General features: G+C 41.8%; 1 protein-coding gene across 1 annotated transcript; it reads left to right on the top strand.

The window, feature by feature from the left end:
* Positions 1-153: 153 nt before the first annotated feature.
* LOC135550018 (splicing factor U2AF 65 kDa subunit-like) lies at positions 154-16,785 on the top strand. Its single transcript, XM_064980447.1, has 12 exons — positions 154-274; positions 930-1,068; positions 1,215-1,253; positions 1,693-1,802; positions 4,151-4,305; positions 7,715-7,831; positions 8,029-8,167; positions 8,265-8,344; positions 8,547-8,669; positions 8,988-9,074; positions 13,856-14,107; positions 14,826-16,785. The coding sequence occupies exons 1-12, from the start codon at positions 226-228 to the stop codon at positions 14,958-14,960; spliced, it is 1,425 nt and encodes a 474-aa protein (XP_064836519.1). The 5' UTR covers positions 154-225; the 3' UTR covers positions 14,961-16,785.
* The last annotated feature ends 631 nt before the right edge of the window (positions 16,786-17,416 follow it).

Genomic DNA, 17,416 nt, shown 5'->3' with positions numbered 1-17,416 from the left:
GTTTTAGTACTTGGTATCTGTCTTCCTAGATATTACATTTCAGAAATATGTCTGTCTTTCTAACTGGGCTCTGAAAAATGTTCCAGAATTCCTCTGTTCAGCACACACACTAGATCAGTATTATTCCATGCCGACAGGGGGCGTCCTAATTTCCTGTGTCCAGCCTTGATTCAAACAAGCTGTGTTTATTTGTAGCAAAAAAAAGTCATCCAATCTAGGTCTAAAATGTCGGATTTTGATGAATTCGAGAGATTGTTGACTGAAAATAAGAAAGGTGAGTGTTGACCATTCATCCTATAGTAATGGTTAATTGTACCAGCTAGGTCTTAGAGATTATTATTATAGGGAGCTAGCATACCAGTAGCTCGTTGTCACTACATTACTGTCAGCTAGCTGATTGCACTAGGCCTATGATTTGTTTACCAAAACAATATTCATTTATGACACATACAGACTCACATGCTGGCACGTCTGCTCGCAATGTATGACAAAAGGCACTGATTGACCCGCTAGCCATCACAGAATAGCTAGTCACATCTGCCTGATTAGTTTTTTTTTCGGGAGCAAATTAAAAATAATTGGGACCTGTCCATGACTTTTGCTCTTAACTACACCACGCTCACCATCAGTTAGCGTATATAAAGGGTACTATACCAGGACACATTTATGCAATGTAGAATCAGGGAATAGTGTTACAGATATGCCCGCAGATGTGCTAACTCTGCATGTTGATAGCGTGAATGGCAATTGCCTTTTAACTCCTCTAACGTTAGCTATAACAGGAGTAGCATCATACACTTGTGCTTATGCCTTTTTTTAAGAAGTATGCTTAAGGATTTGTCTCTCCTCCTGCAACTAAGGGATCCTGTGACTTTGTCACTGTGACTCTCCCCTGCTCGCCTCCCCTTCCTCCCTCTTTCCCCCTTCAGAGCGGGACAAGGAGAATCGGCATGGGTGGCGTACCCCGTCCCGCAGTCTCAGCCGAGAGAGGAAGAAGAGGTGCCGGGAAAGGAGGAAGAGCAGGGAAAGCCGTGGCGACAGCAAGGAACGTCGTCGACACAGGCGCAGGTGGATACTGTACAAGTATTTGAAATTAGTTGCACTTCCATTTTGTGTGAATAGCTTTCTGTGGATCATTGACTGGTTTCAACTATTTCTTTCCCCACCTTTATGCAATAATAAACGGAATACCCTTGTTTTAACTGTTATTTCAGCATACAGACTCAAAAACAATCCCAAGAGACTGTTGTGAGGTACAGTATTACAGCAGACCATGACGTGCATGACACTATCAAAGTTGAACTGCTAATTATGTGTCAGCTGTCCATCTGTTAAGTAATGGCCTTGGTGGTTGTTGAGTGTTCTAATGTCAGAATGGTTCTTAATAGGAACAAGGTCAAGGTAAGGGGAGACGACTTGGATCTATAATGGTCAGAGGCTTACTTTGAAATCAGGGCTTATATTATGGTAAATGTCTGATGTTTAAACCATATACAAATGGGAGCATGTAGATGCCAGATAGATAGTTATAATACATTGCTCTTAGAACTCTATCAATCCAAAATGTATTTTTTTGTGATATCCCATTGAATCCCATACTTTTGTGCTATCCATTAACCTCCATCCACACGGTCTCTGCATTGCAAGGCTATATGTCCATCTCTCCTGTCCCCTCCCGTCTCTCTCCTGCAGTCACTCTCCAGCTCTGCACAGAGAGAAGAAGAAGAAAGTGAGGAAGTACTGGGATGTCCCGGCACCAGGCTTCGAGCATATCACCCCCCTGCAGTACAAGGCTATGCAGGGTCAGTTTGTCAGTGCTTGTCAGCACTCACTATAATAGTGTCACATCATGGTCCGTATTATTTTTGCTCAAAAGCAAAGGCTGTTAATGCGATTTTGTATGAAAGTATTCAACTCAGTCCCTCTCACTTAATACATACACAGCTGAAGTCGGAAGTTTACATACACCTTAGCCAAATACATTTAATCTCAGTTTTTCACAATTCCTGACATTTAATCCTAGTAAAAATTACCTCCCTGTCTTAGGTCAGTTAGGATCACCACTTTATTTTAAGAATGTGAAATGTCTGAATAATAGTAGAGTGATTTATTTCAACTTTAATTTATTTCATCACATTCCCAGTGGCTCAAAAGTTTAGATACGCTCAATTAGTATGTGGTAGCATTGCCTTTAAATTGTTTAACTTTGGTCAAACATTTCGTTTGTTGAGCGGTCTTTCAGGTTATGTTGATATACGACTCGTTTTACTGTGGATGTAGATACGTTTGTACCTGTTTACTCCAGCATCTTCACAAGGTCCTTTGCTGTTGTTCTGGGATTGATTTGCACTTTTTGCACCAAAGTACATTCATCTCAAGGAGACAGAATGCGTCTCTTTCCTGAGCGTTATGACGGCTGCGTAGTCCCATGGTGTTTATACTTGCTTACTATTGTTAGTACAAATGTAAGTGATTCCTTCAGACATTTGTAAATTGCTCCCAAGGATAAACCAGACATGTGGAGGTCTACAATTTTTCTTTGAGTTTGAAGGTATGCCTTGAAATACATCCACAGGTACACCTCCAATTGACTTAAATGATGTCAATTTGCCTATCAGAAGCTTCTAAAGCTATTAAATAATTTTCTGGAATTTTCCAAGCTGTTTAAAGGCACAGTCAACTTAGTGTATGTAAACTTCTGACCCACTGGAATTATGATACAGTGAATTATAAGTGAAATAATCTGTCTGTAAACAATTGTTGGAAAAATTACTTGTGTCAAGCACACAGTAGATGTCCTAACCGACTTGCCAAAACTGTAGTTTGTTAATAACAAGGATTTTGTGGAGTGGTAGAAAACGAGATGTAATGACTCCAACCTAAGTGTATGTAAACTTCCAACTTCAACTGTACATAAATACAGTGCATTCGGAAATTATTCAGATCCCGTTGCCTTTTTCCACATTTTGTTATGTTACAACCATATCCTAAAAATTATTACATTTAATTTAAGAAAATCCTTATCAATCTACACAAAATAATACCCCATAATGACAAAGCGAAAACAGGTTTTTAGACATTTGCAAGTTTATTAAAAATAAAAAACAGGATTACCTTATTTACATAAGTATTCAGATCCTTTTCTATGAGACTCGAAATTGAGCTCAGGTGCATCCTGTTTCCAATGATCATCCTTGAGATGTTTCTACAACTTGATTGTAGTCCACCTGTGGTAAATTCAATTGATTGGACATGATTTGGAAAGGCACACACTATGTAAGGTCCCACAGTTGACAGTGCATGTCAGAGCAAAAACCAAGCCATGAGGTCAAAGGAATTGTCCGTTGAGGTCCGAGACAGTATTGTGTCGAGGCACAGATCTGGGGAAGGGTACCAAAATATTTCTACAGCATTGAAGGACCCCAAGAACACAGTGGCCTCCATCATTCTTAAATGGAAGAAGACTTGAGGCTGTAATCGTTGCCAAAGGTGCTTCAACAATATACAGAGTAAAGGGTCTGAATACTTATGTAAATGTAATATTTTATTAGTTATTTTTTTAAATATATTTGCCAACATTTCAAAAAATCTGTTTTTACTTTGTCATTATGGGGTAATGTGTGTAGATTGATGAGGGAAAAAAATAAGGTTGTAACGTTACAAATTGTGGAAAAAGTGAAGGGGTCTGAGTACTTTACCAATGCACTGTATATAGTCATACATACACTGAGTGTACAAAACATTAAGAACACCTTCTTCTTAATATTGCCCCCCAAAAATGTCCTTTGGGTGGTGGACGATTCTTGATATACACGGGAAACTGTTGAGTGAAAAACCCGGCAGCGTTGCAGTTCTCGACACAAACCGGTGCGCCTGGAACGTATTGCCATGCCCCGTTCAAAGGCACTTAAATCTTGTGTCTTGCCCACTTCACCCTCTAAATGGCACATGTCTCAAGGTTTAAACTTTTCTTTAATCTGTCACCTCCCCTTCATCTACTCTTTGATGTGAATTTAACAAGTGACTTCAATAAGGGATCATAGCTTTCAACTGGACTCCCTTGGTCAGCCTATGTCATGGAAAGAGCAGGTGTTGAGTATTTCTTCTCCGTTAGATATGAGTCTAACTTGAGTCCATGTTCCTCTCTCAGCTGCTGGCCAGATCCCAGCCACGGCCCTGCTGCCCACCATGATAACTACAGAGGGGCTGCCCCCCGCCCCCACCTCTGTACCCGTGGTGGGCAGCCAAATGACCAGGCAGGCCAGGAGGCTCTACGTAGGCAACATACCGTTTGGCATCACAGAGGTAGGTAATGGGGAAACTGCTACCCTTTCCACACTACCTTAGCAGAGCCAAGCTGAGCGGTACTGTGCTGGCTTGGTTAAGCTTTCAACATAGTTGCAGTACGGTTCGGGTTGGCATGGTGGTGTGAAAAGGGTAAATGATTCACATGAAGCAGACTGATGTTTCTTTCCCACCAATCTTTACTAATGACTTGCCACTGGCTCTGAGTGAAGCCTGTGTCTCTGTATATGCTGATTACTACACATCAGCAAGTGAAGTCAATGCAACACTTGACAAAGAGCTGCAGTGTGCCCTAAAGACCACAACCAGATGTATCAATTTCAGATCCAGTTACTGATTGGATGCACTGCATATATTATTCATCAAATCTAATGTACAGTTGAAGTCGGAAGTTTACATACACCTTTGCCAAATAAATTTAAACACAGTTTTTCACAATTCCTGGCATTTAATTCCCTGTCTTAGGTCAGTTAGGATCACCACTTTATTTTAGGAATGTGAAATGTCAGGATAATAGTAGAGAGAATGATTTATTTCAGCTTTTATTTATTTTGTCACATTCCCAGTGGGTCAGAAGTTTACATACACTCAATTAGTATTTGGTAGCATTGCCTTTAAATTGTTTAACTTGGGTCAAACGTTTTGGGTAGCCTTCCACAAGCTTCCCACAATAAGTTGGGTAAATTTTGGCCCATTCCTCCTGACAGAGCTGGTGTAACTGAGTCGGGTTTGTTGGCCTCCTTGCTCACACCCGCTTTTTCAGTTCTGCCCACAGATTTTCTATACGATTGAGGTCAGGGCTTTGTGATGGCCACTCCAATACCTTGACTTTGTTGTCCTTAAGCCATTTTGCCACAACTTTGGAAGTATGCTTGGGGTCATTGTCCATTTGGAAGACCCCTTTGCGACCAAGCTTTAACTTCCTGACTGATGTCTTGAGATGTTGCCTCAATATAGACATAATTTTCCTCATGATGCACTCTATTTTGTGAAGTGCACCAGTCCCTCCTGCAGCAATGCACCCCCACAACATGATGCTGACCCCCGTGCTTCACGGTTGGGATGGTGTTTTTCGGATTGCAAGCCTCCCCCTTTTTCCTCCAAACATAACGATGGGCATCATGGCCAAACAGTTCTATTTTTGTTTCATCAGAACAGAGGACATTTCTCCAAAAAGTACAATCTTTGATCCCATGTGCAGTTGCAAACCGTAGTTTGGATTTATTAGGGCGGTTTTGGAGCAGTGGCTTCTTCCTTGCTGAGCGGCCTTTCAGGTTATGTTGATATAGGACTCGTTTTACTGTGGATATAGATACTGTTGTAGCTGTTTCCTACAGCATCTTCACAAGGTCCTTTGCTGTTGTTCTGGGATTGATTTGCACTTTTCGCACCAAAGTACGTTCATCTCTCGGAGACAGAACGCGTCTCCCTCCTGAGCGGTATGACGGCTGCGGGGTCCCATAGTGTTTATACTTGCGTACTATTGTTTGTACAAATGAACGTGGTTCCTTCAGGCGTTTGGAAATTGCTCCCAATGATTAACCAGACTTGTGGAGGTCTACAATTTATTTTCTGGGGTCTTGGCTGATTTCTTTTGATTTCCCCATGATGTCAAGCAAAGAGGCACTGAGTTTGAAGGTAAGCCTTGAAATACATCCACAGGTACACCTTCAATTGACTCCAATTATGTCAATTCGCCTATCAGAAGCTTCTAAAGCTATTACATAATTTTATGGAATTTTCCAAACTGTTTAAAGGCACACTCAATTTAGTGCATGTAAACTTCTAACCCACTGGAATTGTGATACAGTGAAATAATCTGTCTAAACAATTGTTGATAAAGTACTCGTGTCATGCACAAAGTAGATGATCTAACCAAATTGCCAAAACTATAGTTTGTTAACAAGAAATGTTAGTGGTTGAAAAACAAGTTTTAATGGCTCCAACGTAAGTGCATGTAAACTGTAGCCTAACAAAAATATAAAAGCAACATGTAAAGTCTTGGTCCCATGTTTCATGAGCGGAAATAAAATATACCTAACATTTTCCATATGCACAAAAAAACGTATTTCTCTAAAATGTTGTGCACAAATGTGTTGACATCCCTGTTAGTCAGCATTCTCCTATGTCACAATAATCCATCCACCTGACAGGTGTGGCATATCAAGAAGCTGATTAAACAGCATGATAATTACACAGGTGCACCTAAAAGGCCACTCTAAAATGTGCAGTTTTGTCATACAACACAATGTCACAGATGTCTCAAGCGCGTGCAATTGGCATGCTGATTGCAGGAATGTCCACCAGAGCAGTTGCCAGAGAATTGAAGGTTAATTTCTCTATCATAAGCCGCCTCCAACATCGTTTTTAGAGAATTTGGCAGTACCGCCAACCGGCATCACAACCGCAAACCACGTGTAAACACGCCAGCCCAAGACCTTCACATCCGGCTTCTTTACCTGCGCGTTTGTCTGAGGCCAGCCACACTGAAAGCTGATGAAACTGTGGGTTTGCACAACTGAAGAATTTCTGCACTTTAAGAAACAGTCAGAAACAGGGGAAGCTCATCTTAGTACTCGTCATCCTCACCAGGGTCTTGACCTGACGGCAGTTTGGCGTTGTAACCGACTTCAGTGGGCAAATGCTCACCTTTGATGGCCACTGGCACGATGGAGAGGTTTTCACTTCACAGATGAATCCCAGTTTCAACTGTACCAGGCAGGTGTCGTGTGGGCCAGCGGTTTACTGATGTCAACTTTGTGAACAGAGTGCCCTATGGTGGCGGTGGTATGGGCAGGCATAAGCTATGGAAATTAAACACAATTCTAACTTATGGATGGTAATTTGAATGCACAGAGATACCGTTACGAGATCCCGAGGCCCATTGTTGTGCCATTCTTCCAGCGCCATCACCTCATGTTTCAGCTTGATCATGCCCAGCCCGATGTCGCAAGGATCTGTACACAATTGCTGGAAGCTGAAAATGTCCCAGTTCTTCCTTGTCCTGCATACTCACCAGACATGTCACTGATTGAGCATGTTTGGGATGACTTTTGTTTTTAAAGGTATCTGGGACATACCGATGCATGTCTGTATTCCTAGTCATGTGAAATCCATAGATTAGCGCCTAATCAATTTATTTCAATTAGCTGATGTCCTTATATGAACTGTAATTCTGTAAAGTCTTTGAAATTGTTGCATGTTGCGTTTGTTCATTGGAGCTGATCGGATATAAGGCCTAATACAGTTAAAGACTAACGCCTCAACCCTATGCGATATGGTTAAAAATAGCTCTGTGCATTTCATCATCACTACTGTGTCATAGAAGGCTCTCGACCAGGCTGATTCTATGTACCTCTGCCTTCCCAACTGCAAAACGTATAAGTGATCGTCCATGTTGTGTCAATAGGAGGCAATGATGGATTTCTTCAATGCCCAGATGTGCCTTGGCGGACTCACCCAGGCCCCTGGCAACCCTGTTCTAGCTGTACAGATAAACCAGGACAAGAACTTTGCTTTCCTCGAGGTGTGTGCTCAACTAAAATGTATTTAGTATACAAATGATGGCATAAAATACATGTCGATCATGAATGGCAGTTGTTAGCTAGCTTGCATTGCCCGCTAACAGTTGCCGTGCTGAGTGCTGAAGTATCGTTGAGTTTTGCATGCTTCTACAATACCACGTCATAATGTTGACCTTCTCTCTACCTGTTCCTCTTCCAGTTCCGCTCGGTGGACGAGACGACCCAGGCCATGGCCTTTGACGGCATCATCTTCCAGGGTCAGAGCCTGAAGATCAGACGGCCTCACGACTACCAGCCCCTGCCTGGCATGAGTGAGAGCCCCAGTGTCTATGTACCAGGTGGGTCTTTCGAAAGATTGTTGACACAGTTGAATCCCCTGATTTCATTTTTTTTTTTAAATGTCTTAACCCTATATCTCACTGTTGCTTGGATTAGGAGTGGTTTCGACCGTGGTGCCAGACTCAGCCCACAAACTCTTCATCGGTGGCTTGCCAAATTACCTTAATGATGATCAGGTCAGTCCTTTCTAACTTATTGAAGTCCTTCTTTCTAAGTCTCTAGCATGATCAATACATTTCATAGTACTGTTTAATTTTGTCAATCATCAAGGTTGAGAATTCATTTGTTTTAGTTCAGACAATATTACTGATAGCGCAATCCATCCCCTCATATTATTTTGTTCATTGCTTGTGTTTTCTGGTCTTCACCCCCCCCCAGGTAAAAGAGCTATTGACTTCCTTTGGCCCTCTGAAGGCCTTCAACCTGGTCAAAGACAGCGCCACGGCCCTCTCCAAGGGCTACGCCTTCTGTGAATATGTGGACGTCAATTTGAACGACCAGGTCAGTGTCAGATATTGCACCTGTATTGCTGTGTGCAATATGTTTCTTGTTATAGATATGAGGTTAACATAAGGTCACAAATTCTTGGGCTGCATGTCAATAGTACAAAGTGGCTACCCTGTCTGTCTCTCTTTAATCCGCACTGATCTGATATACCTGGCCAGGTGAAAGCCAATCTCATAGTAGTTGTCTTCCATATTGCAGTCACCCATCCAGCCTTAGCAGATCAGCGCTGTTGTAGGAAAGGAGATGTGGATAGGAAACTAATTTTGACTATTGTGATGCATCCCTCTGTTCTAACTATGTTTGCCGTCTCAGGCAATTGCAGGGTTGAATGGGATGCAGCTGGGGGACAAGAAGCTCCTGGTCCAGAGAGCCAGTGTTGGGGCTAAGAACGCAGCTCTGGTGAGTAGCAGAGATGATAGACTACAAGTAGAGGCACACTTTACAACTGGGTGCTGTTCAAAAGGAGCAAACGGTAGAAAACATTTCGAAATGGAAGACAGAATGAGGAAAAAAATGTGTGAGTAAGTGAGGCACAAAACGTGGGAGAACATGCCAAGAGTGTGCAAAGCTGTCATCAAGGCAAAGGGGGGCTACTTTGGTGACTACATGATTCCATATGTGTTATTTCATAGTTTTGATGTCTTCAATATTATTCTACAATGGAAAAAATTAAGAAAAACCCTTTAATGAGTAGGTGTGTCCAAACATTTGACTGGTACTGTAAATATACACACACACATACAGTGTATTTGGAAAGTATTCAGACCCTTTGACCTTTTCCAAATTCTGTTACAGCCTTATTCTAAAAATAATAAAATAAAAAAAATTCCTTCATCAATCTACACATGATACCCCATAATGACAAAAAAAAACTGGATACCTTATTATATAAGTATTCAGACTCTTTGCTATGATATTTGAAATTGAGTTCAGGTGCGTCCTGTTTCCATTGATCATCCTTGAGATGTTTATAAAACTTGGAGTCCACCTGTGGTAAATTCAATTGGTTGGACATGATTTGGAAAGGCACATAAGCCATGAGGTCAAAGGAATTTTCCGTAGAGCTCCGAGACAGGATTATGTCGAGGCACAGATCTGGGGAAGGGTAGCAAAAAATGTCTGCAGCATTGAAGGTCACCAAGAACACAGTGGCTTCCATCATTCTTAAATGGAAGTTTGGAACCACCAAGACTCTTCCTGGAGCTGGCCGCCCGGTCAAACTGAGCAATCAGGGGAGAAGGGCGTTGATCAGGAAGGTGACCAAGAACCCGATGGTCACTGACAAAGCTCCAGAGTTCCTCTGTGGAGATGGGAGAGCCTTCCAGAAGGACAACCATCTCTGCAGCACTTCACCAATCAGGCCTTTATAGTAGTGGCCAGACGGAAGCCACTCCTCAATAAAAGGCACATTACAGCCTGCTTGGAGTTTGTGAAAGGGCACCTAAAGGAATCTCAGACCATGAGAAACAAGATTCTCTGGTATGATGAAACCAAGATTGAACTCTTTAGCCTGAATTCGAAGCGTCACATCTGGAGGAAACCTGGTACCATCCCTACGGTGAAGCATGGTGGTGGCAGCATCATGTTGTGGGATGTTTTTCAGAGGCAGGGGCTGGGAGACTAGTCAGTATCAAGGGAAGGATGAACGGAACAAAGTACAGGGAGATCCTTGATGAAAACCTGCTCCAGAGTGCTCAGGACCTCAGACTGGGCGAAGGTTCACCTTCCAACAGGACAACGACCCTAAGTACACAGCAAAGATAATGCAGGCGTGGCTTTGGGACAAGTCTCTGAATGTCCTTGAGTGGCCCGGACTTGAACCCGATCGAACATCTCTGAAGAGACCTGATGGCATGGCAAGATGGCGCCAACAGACATGGCAGCTCTGCTTCTAGCTCCTAAACAACTTTGCAGTATTTCATTTTTTTATGTATTATTTATTACATTATTAGCCCAGAAATGGTTTTGGGTTATTCCATACAGCCAGAAATAACTTTTCGATATCATAGCGGCAGTAACTCTCCAGCATTATGGTCAGAAATACAACTTTCATGAATTGAATCCTTTGTTCGTACCCCCCAGGGCAATTGAACTTATCCCAGAGGCTGCTTCAAGTCGCCGCCGGCGGAGAAGAGGTATTCAGAGTGGATTTCTAGTCCGACTCAGGAGGCGGGTACACGATCCACTGTTTCTGAGTATATTACTCGCTAATGTTCAGTGTAGGCCCTCAATGAACGACACTGGACTTCATGCAAACTGGAAACCACATATCCTGAGGCCGCATTTATTGTAGCTGGGGATTTTAACAAAGCAAATTTGAGGAAAACACTACCAAAGTTCTACCAACACATTGACTGTAGTGCTAGTTTAGGGAAAACACTAGATCACTGCTACTCGCTTTTTCGAGATGCCTACAAGGCCCTCCCCCCACCCTCCCTTTGGCAAATCAGATCAGGACTCAATTTTGCTCCTCCCTTCCTATAGGCAGAAACTCAAACAGGAAGTACCCATGCTGAGGATTCAATGCTGGTCTGACCAATCTGAATCCATGCTTCAAGATTGTTTTAATCACATGGACTGGCATATGTTTCGGGTTGCCTCTGAGAATTTCATAATGGACTTTTATTTTGACAGGTTTTTTGTTCCAAATGCTGTAGTTTCCTGAGGATCTTTTAGATGATTTGCATTACCAAAGCTTCTCCACGTCTGAGATTGTTTGTTGTTTTCCAAAACAGGTTGAACGATTATGTAAGAGAATGGCTTTGACTCTGTCCATATACTGTCAACAGGTTAGCAGGTGAGAATTTTTGCACTCCGTCACTTTAAATAGCCATTACTAGTCGGGTACCACCCAGTTACTCAACCCTGCACGTTAGAGCCTGCTGCGCTATATACATAGACATGGAATCATTGGCCACTTCAAATAATGGAACACTAGTCACTTTAATAATGTTTATATACAGCTTTACTCATCTCATATGTATATACGGTATTCTATTCTTCTGTATTTAGTAAATTCCACTCCGACAATTCTCGTCCTAATATTTATATTATTATATTTCTTAATTCCATTATTTTACTTTTGAAATGCTTGTGTTCCTAGTGCAGTAGTATCTATTCCATTCTTTTACTTTTAGATTTGTGTATTGTTGTGAATTGTTAGATACGACTGCACTAGGAACACAAGCATTTCACCCCCAATAACATCTGCTAAATATGTATAATTGATTTGAAAATAGCTGTGCAGCGACACTCCCCATCCAACCTGACGGAGCTTGAAAGTATCTGCATAGAAGAGTGGGAGAAACCTCCCCAAATACAGGTGTGCCAAGCTTGTCGCGTCATACCCAAAGGTGCTTCAACAAAGTACTGAGTGAAGGATCTGAATAGTTATGTAAATGTATTTTGTAAACATTTCTAAAAACCTGTTTTTGCTTTGTCATTATGGGGTATTGTGTGTAGATTGAGGGATTCTTAAAAAAAAATGTTTAGAATACAGCTGTAACATAACAAAATTTGGAAAAAGTCAAGGGGTCTGAATACTTTCCGAATGCACTGTATGTGTCTGTGTGTACACTATTGTTCAAAAGTTTGGGGTCATTTAGAATCTCCTAGTTTTTGAAAGAACAGCAAAAAAATGAGTCCATTAAAATAACATAAAATTTATCAGAAATACAGTGTATACATTGTTAATGCTATAAATGACTATTGTAGCTGGATTTTTAAAATATTTTTAAAAGGAATATCTACATAGGCGTACAGAGGCCCATTATCAGCAACCATCACTCCTGGGTTCCAATGGCACGTTGTGTTAGCTAATCTACATTTAGCATTTTAAAAGTCTAATTGATCATTATAAAACCCTTTTGCAATTATGTTAGCACAGCTGAAAACAGCTGTTCTGGTTAAAAGAAGCAATAAAACTGTCCTTTAGACTAGTTGAGTATCTGGAGCATCAGAATTTGTGGGTTACAGACTCGATTATTGGCTCAAAATGGCTAGAAACAAAGAAGTTTCTTCTGAAACTGGCTCAAATTAGAATAGAAAGAGGAGTGGGAGGCCCCGGTGCACAACTGAGCAAGAGGACAAGAACATTAGTGTGTCTAGTATAATGGAGTGGCCAGCACAGTCACCGGATCTCAACCCTATTGAGCTGTTGTGGGAGCAGCTTGACCGTATGGTATGTAAGAAGTGCCCAGCAAGCCAATCCAACTTGTGGGAGGTGCTTCAGGAAGCATGGGGTGAAATCTCTTCAGATTACCTCAACAAATAGACAACTAGAATACCAAAAGTCTGCAAGGCTGTAGTTGCTGCAAATGGAGGATGATTTGATTATTTAGACTATTTGATTATTTGACACAATTATTATTTCAATTAAAAATCATTATTTATAACCTTGCCAATGTCTTGACTATATTTCCTATTAATTTAGCAATTTATTTCATGTATTTTTGTCATGGAAAACTAGGACATTTCTAAGTGACCCCAAACTTTTGAACGGTAGTGTACATACATCTCTGTATATACAGAGACCACTGCAAAATTATCCGTTTCTCTGGTTTTACTATTTTGTGTATGTGTTTGGGTAAAATGAAAGTTTTTGTTTTATTCCATAAACTACTGACATTTCTCCCAAGTTCCAAATAAAAATATTGTCATTTAGAGCATTTATTTGCAGAAAATGACAACTGGTCAAAATAACAAAAAAGTGTTGTCAGACCTCAAATAATGCAAAGAAAATAAGTCCGTATTCATTTTTTAACAACACAATACTAATGTTTTATCATAAGAAGAGTTCAGAAATCAATATTTGGTGGAATAACCCTGATTTTCATTCACAGCTTTCATGCGTCTTGGCACGCTCTCCACCAGTCTTTCACATTGATGTTGGGTGACTTTATGCCACTCCTGGCGCAAAAGTTCAAGCAGCTCGACTTTGTTTGAATGGCTTGTGACCATCGCCGAATGACTGACCTGGAACATCAAGCTTTGTGTCATAACTTAATCAGGACAATCCAGAGCTGACTACGGATTGACTAAGCATATACACAACTGCAAAGAGGACACATTATTATTAAAAAATTCTTATGTGTTTTACATTCTAAAAGGTTTTCTACAAGTGCTCATGTTCTTTCAACCTTCCCAATCACCAACACCTCTCCCCACCCTTCCCCCATCAGACAGGTATGAACCAGACTCCGGTGACCCTCCAGGTGCCAGGCCTGATGCCCACCTCCATGGCTTCGCTGGGTGGCCTACCCACTGAGGTCCTCTGCCTGATGAACATGGTGGCTGTGGAGGAGCTGCTGGATGACGAGGAGTACGAGGAGATCGTGGAGGACGTCCGGGATGAGTGCGGCAAGTACGGCCAGGTGAAGAGCATTGAAATCCCCCGGCCTGTGGATGGCCTGGAGGTCCCAGGCACTGGGAAGGTGAGATGAGCAAGGGGAGGGGATGAGGGCTCACGATGCATGGGGGTGTTTGTTGCAGTCATTTGAGGAGAGTTTGTGTGGTGTGCGTTCTGAAATTGTAAATTTTTAAAGTGAATCCGTTCAGTTCAGGTTAAATGATACCGAGTGGCGCAGTGGTCTAAGGCACTGCATCGCAGTGTTGCGGTGTCACGACAGCCTTAGGTTCGATCCCAGGCTGTGTCATTACCGGCCTTGACCCGGAGTCCCATAGGGCAGCGCACAATTGGCCCAGCATCATCTGGGTTAGGGGAGTGTTTGGCCGGGGGGGCTTTACTTGGCTCATCATGCTCTAGCGACTCCTCGTGGTGGGCGCCGGGCGCCTGCAAGCTGCCTCGGTCGTCAGTTAAACGGTGTTTCCTCTGACACATTAGTGCAGCTGGCTTCCGGGTTAAGCGAGCGGGTGTTAAGAAGCGCTGTTCGGCGGGTCATGTTTCGGAGGACCCGACCTTCGCCTCTCCCGAGCCCATTGGGGGGTTGCAGCGGAGAGACAAGATTGTAATCACGAAATTGGGGAGAAAAAGGGTGTAAAAAATGTAAATTTGCCTTTCGCCTCCCATCAAACAAGCATTTCATAACATATCACAGTTGATTGCTGTAGAATTAAATTTAACATGGTTGTCTGGTTCTATACAGAATGGCTATTCACCTACTCTCCTATCCTTTTCTTTCCCTCTCTCAGATCTTTGTGGAGTTCATGACGCTGTTTGACTCCCAGAAGGCCATGCAGGCGCTGACAGGCAGGAAGTTTGCCAACAGGGTGGTGGTGACCAAGTACTGTGACCCAGACGCTTACCACCGCCGAGACTTCTGGTAGACCTGAGAACCAGAGAGAGGGAGAGAAGCAGAGTTTTATGTAATGATAGGAATATTTATGAGCATCACAACACTCCCAACTTGCATTTTTTTTAAAGAGGAGACAAAGTTTGAATTTAGCAACCAGAGAGGCAGACTGGAAGACTTGTTACAAAGATTATTCCTATATTGTATTATAAGAATGGGAGGTACATTTTGTACAGCAAACTGGGTCTGGCCAGTGGATAATATGTATTTATATGGAGTATTTATTTATTAATTTATCACTTTGATATAATGAGCATAAGAGGCCTATTGACGTTCATTTAAGGCCACTTATCAGCAGAATTGGTCAAATTCTGACTTTTCTCCTATGAATCAAGTTCAATCACGATTTTAACCATTTTGTTTTACCCATACCCAAGCCAGGAATTTTTTTAATGTTCTAGGCCCCCCCCATTTTCAGAACATCAACACCACTTATTGTGAATTCAGCACTGACTTAAGTCTGAGGGGACCTTCAAGTATTGTGTCTTTGTGTACATTTAACTTAGCATCACCGCCCTCTTTTGATAACAAAATGTCTGAAAATGATGCAATGTGACTTTCTCAGTGGGCAACCTCCATTCCACAGAAAACAATGAGACCTCCAAAATGGCAACTGCATTGATATGGAGACCTTACAGGCCAGTATATTAACAGGAAGTACCTGCTGAACCAGGCCAGATCCAGAGCCTGTAATAAAAGCCTCTCGATCACACTGATGCTATGACACAGCGGTGATGATGAAATGCAGTTTTATTAACCCTATCTCATAGGGTTGTATGTGTTAAGTCTTTAACTGTATTTTAGGCCTTACTGTATGTCCAATCAGCTACATTACATTGGATGCACTGCATATATTATTCACCCAATCAGAGGTACTGTAACTGGATACATTTGGGTCATGTTCATTAGGGCATACCATAGCAAAATGTTTTGCGATTGAAAAAATACATATGTATTTCTTATTGTACAAGTTCAGATAGTTCAGATCCCTCCCCGTTTCAGTCCGTTTTCTTCAGTTTGGTGCCTAATGAACTCTCCCCCTCCACAGCTTCCTCTCTCTCTCTCTCCTCAGACGAACTGCTGTACAGCCGAGAGAGTTATCACTGCCCTGCCTCAAACCCTTGGTTGGTCTTGTAAAACAACATTGACACAATGTTATTTATTTCACTGTAAAATCATATCTGCTGTTTTTTTGTAGTACGTTTTGCCTCAAAGTGATATCTTTAGGACCAAAAAAAGATGTGGATATGCACGTGTGAGGCTTTCTGGAGGATGACATGAATTCAGGTTCGTGACAGGCAATAAAATAGAAAAGTCAAGATAATTTGCAGGCGTGGGTGGGCTCTATTAAAACGATGTGAAGAGTTCAATTACATGCCCCTTTCTTCCACTTATACTCCTCTTTCTTATTCAATTGTTTTCGATTTTCTCTTTACAACAAAGATCACACTTGGAAGAACCTGTCTGCTATTATTTTCCTTTCTATTCCCATCCCCAAGACTTTCCGTTGCTTCGAATTTCATAATGTACTGTTATTTTGACAGGTTTTTTGTTCCAAATGCTGTAGTTTCCTGGGGATCTTTTAGATGATTTGCATTACCAAAGCTTCTCCACGTCTGAGATTGTTTGTTGTTTTCCGAAACAGGTTGAACGATTATGTAAGAGAATGGCTTTGACTCTGTCCATATACTGTCAACAGGTTAGCAGGTGAGAATTTTTGCACTCCGTCACTTCCCTCTACATTGTAAGGTTGTTTACAGAAGGTCTTGACTGATCTCATTAAAACATATTTAATGTAATCTGATGTCTGTCTGATCTGTTTATTGTCTACAGGGTATTGAATCAGAATTTGAGTGTGCTTGTGGCTCGTCCTTGGTATTTTATGGAGCCAACTATCTGAGATCTGCTCCAAGGCGGAATATTTTTGATGGTGGATGGAAAAGGGATCAAAAGGTGTCATGGAACATTTCTATTACGTGTTCCCAAATGGGTTGAATCGGTCAATCTTTAATTTCACAGTGCCTCGCAGTAGGGTTGGGGAAAAAAGACAACGCCAGGCCAAAGTTCTATTCAGTGAGTTTTGATAACTACACTGAACAGAAAATATAAACTCAACATGTAAAGGGTTGGTCCCATGTTTCATGAGTTGAAATAAAAGACCCCAGAAATGTTTCCTATGCACAAAAAGGGGCACCTTGTGCTGGGGACAATAAAAGGCCACTCTAAAATGTGCAGTTTTGTCACGCATCACAATGCCATAGCTGTCTCAAGTTTTGAGGGAGCGATCAATTGCCATGCTGACTGCAGGTATGTCCACAGAGCTGCTGCCAGAGAATTTAATGATTTTCTCAACCATAAGCCGCCTCAGGTAATTTTATAGAATTTGGCAGTATGTCCAACTGGCCTCACAACCGCAGACCACGTGTATGT

The sequence above is a fragment of the Oncorhynchus masou genome, chromosome 12 (genome assembly GCF_036934945.1).
Source record: "Oncorhynchus masou masou isolate Uvic2021 chromosome 12, UVic_Omas_1.1, whole genome shotgun sequence".
NCBI classification, from domain to species: Eukaryota; Metazoa; Chordata; class Actinopteri; order Salmoniformes; family Salmonidae; genus Oncorhynchus; species Oncorhynchus masou.
The sequence above is the reverse complement of the archived record's forward strand: the minus strand, read 5'-3'. Positions and strand labels throughout refer to the sequence as shown.

Excerpts from the sequence above, each read along its gene's own strand:
- LOC135550018 (XM_064980447.1), top strand. The coding sequence starts at position 226 with ATGTCGGATTTTGATGAATTCGAGAGATTGTTGACTGAAAATAAGAAA. Across the intron at positions 8,168-8,264 it reads CCCCAGTGTCTATGTACCAG|GAGTGGTTTCGACCGTGGTG; the intron begins GTGGGTCTTTCG and ends TGCTTGGATTAG. Across the intron at positions 9,075-13,855 it reads GGGCTAAGAACGCAGCTCTG|ACAGGTATGAACCAGACTCC; the intron begins GTGAGTAGCAGA and ends TTCCCCCATCAG.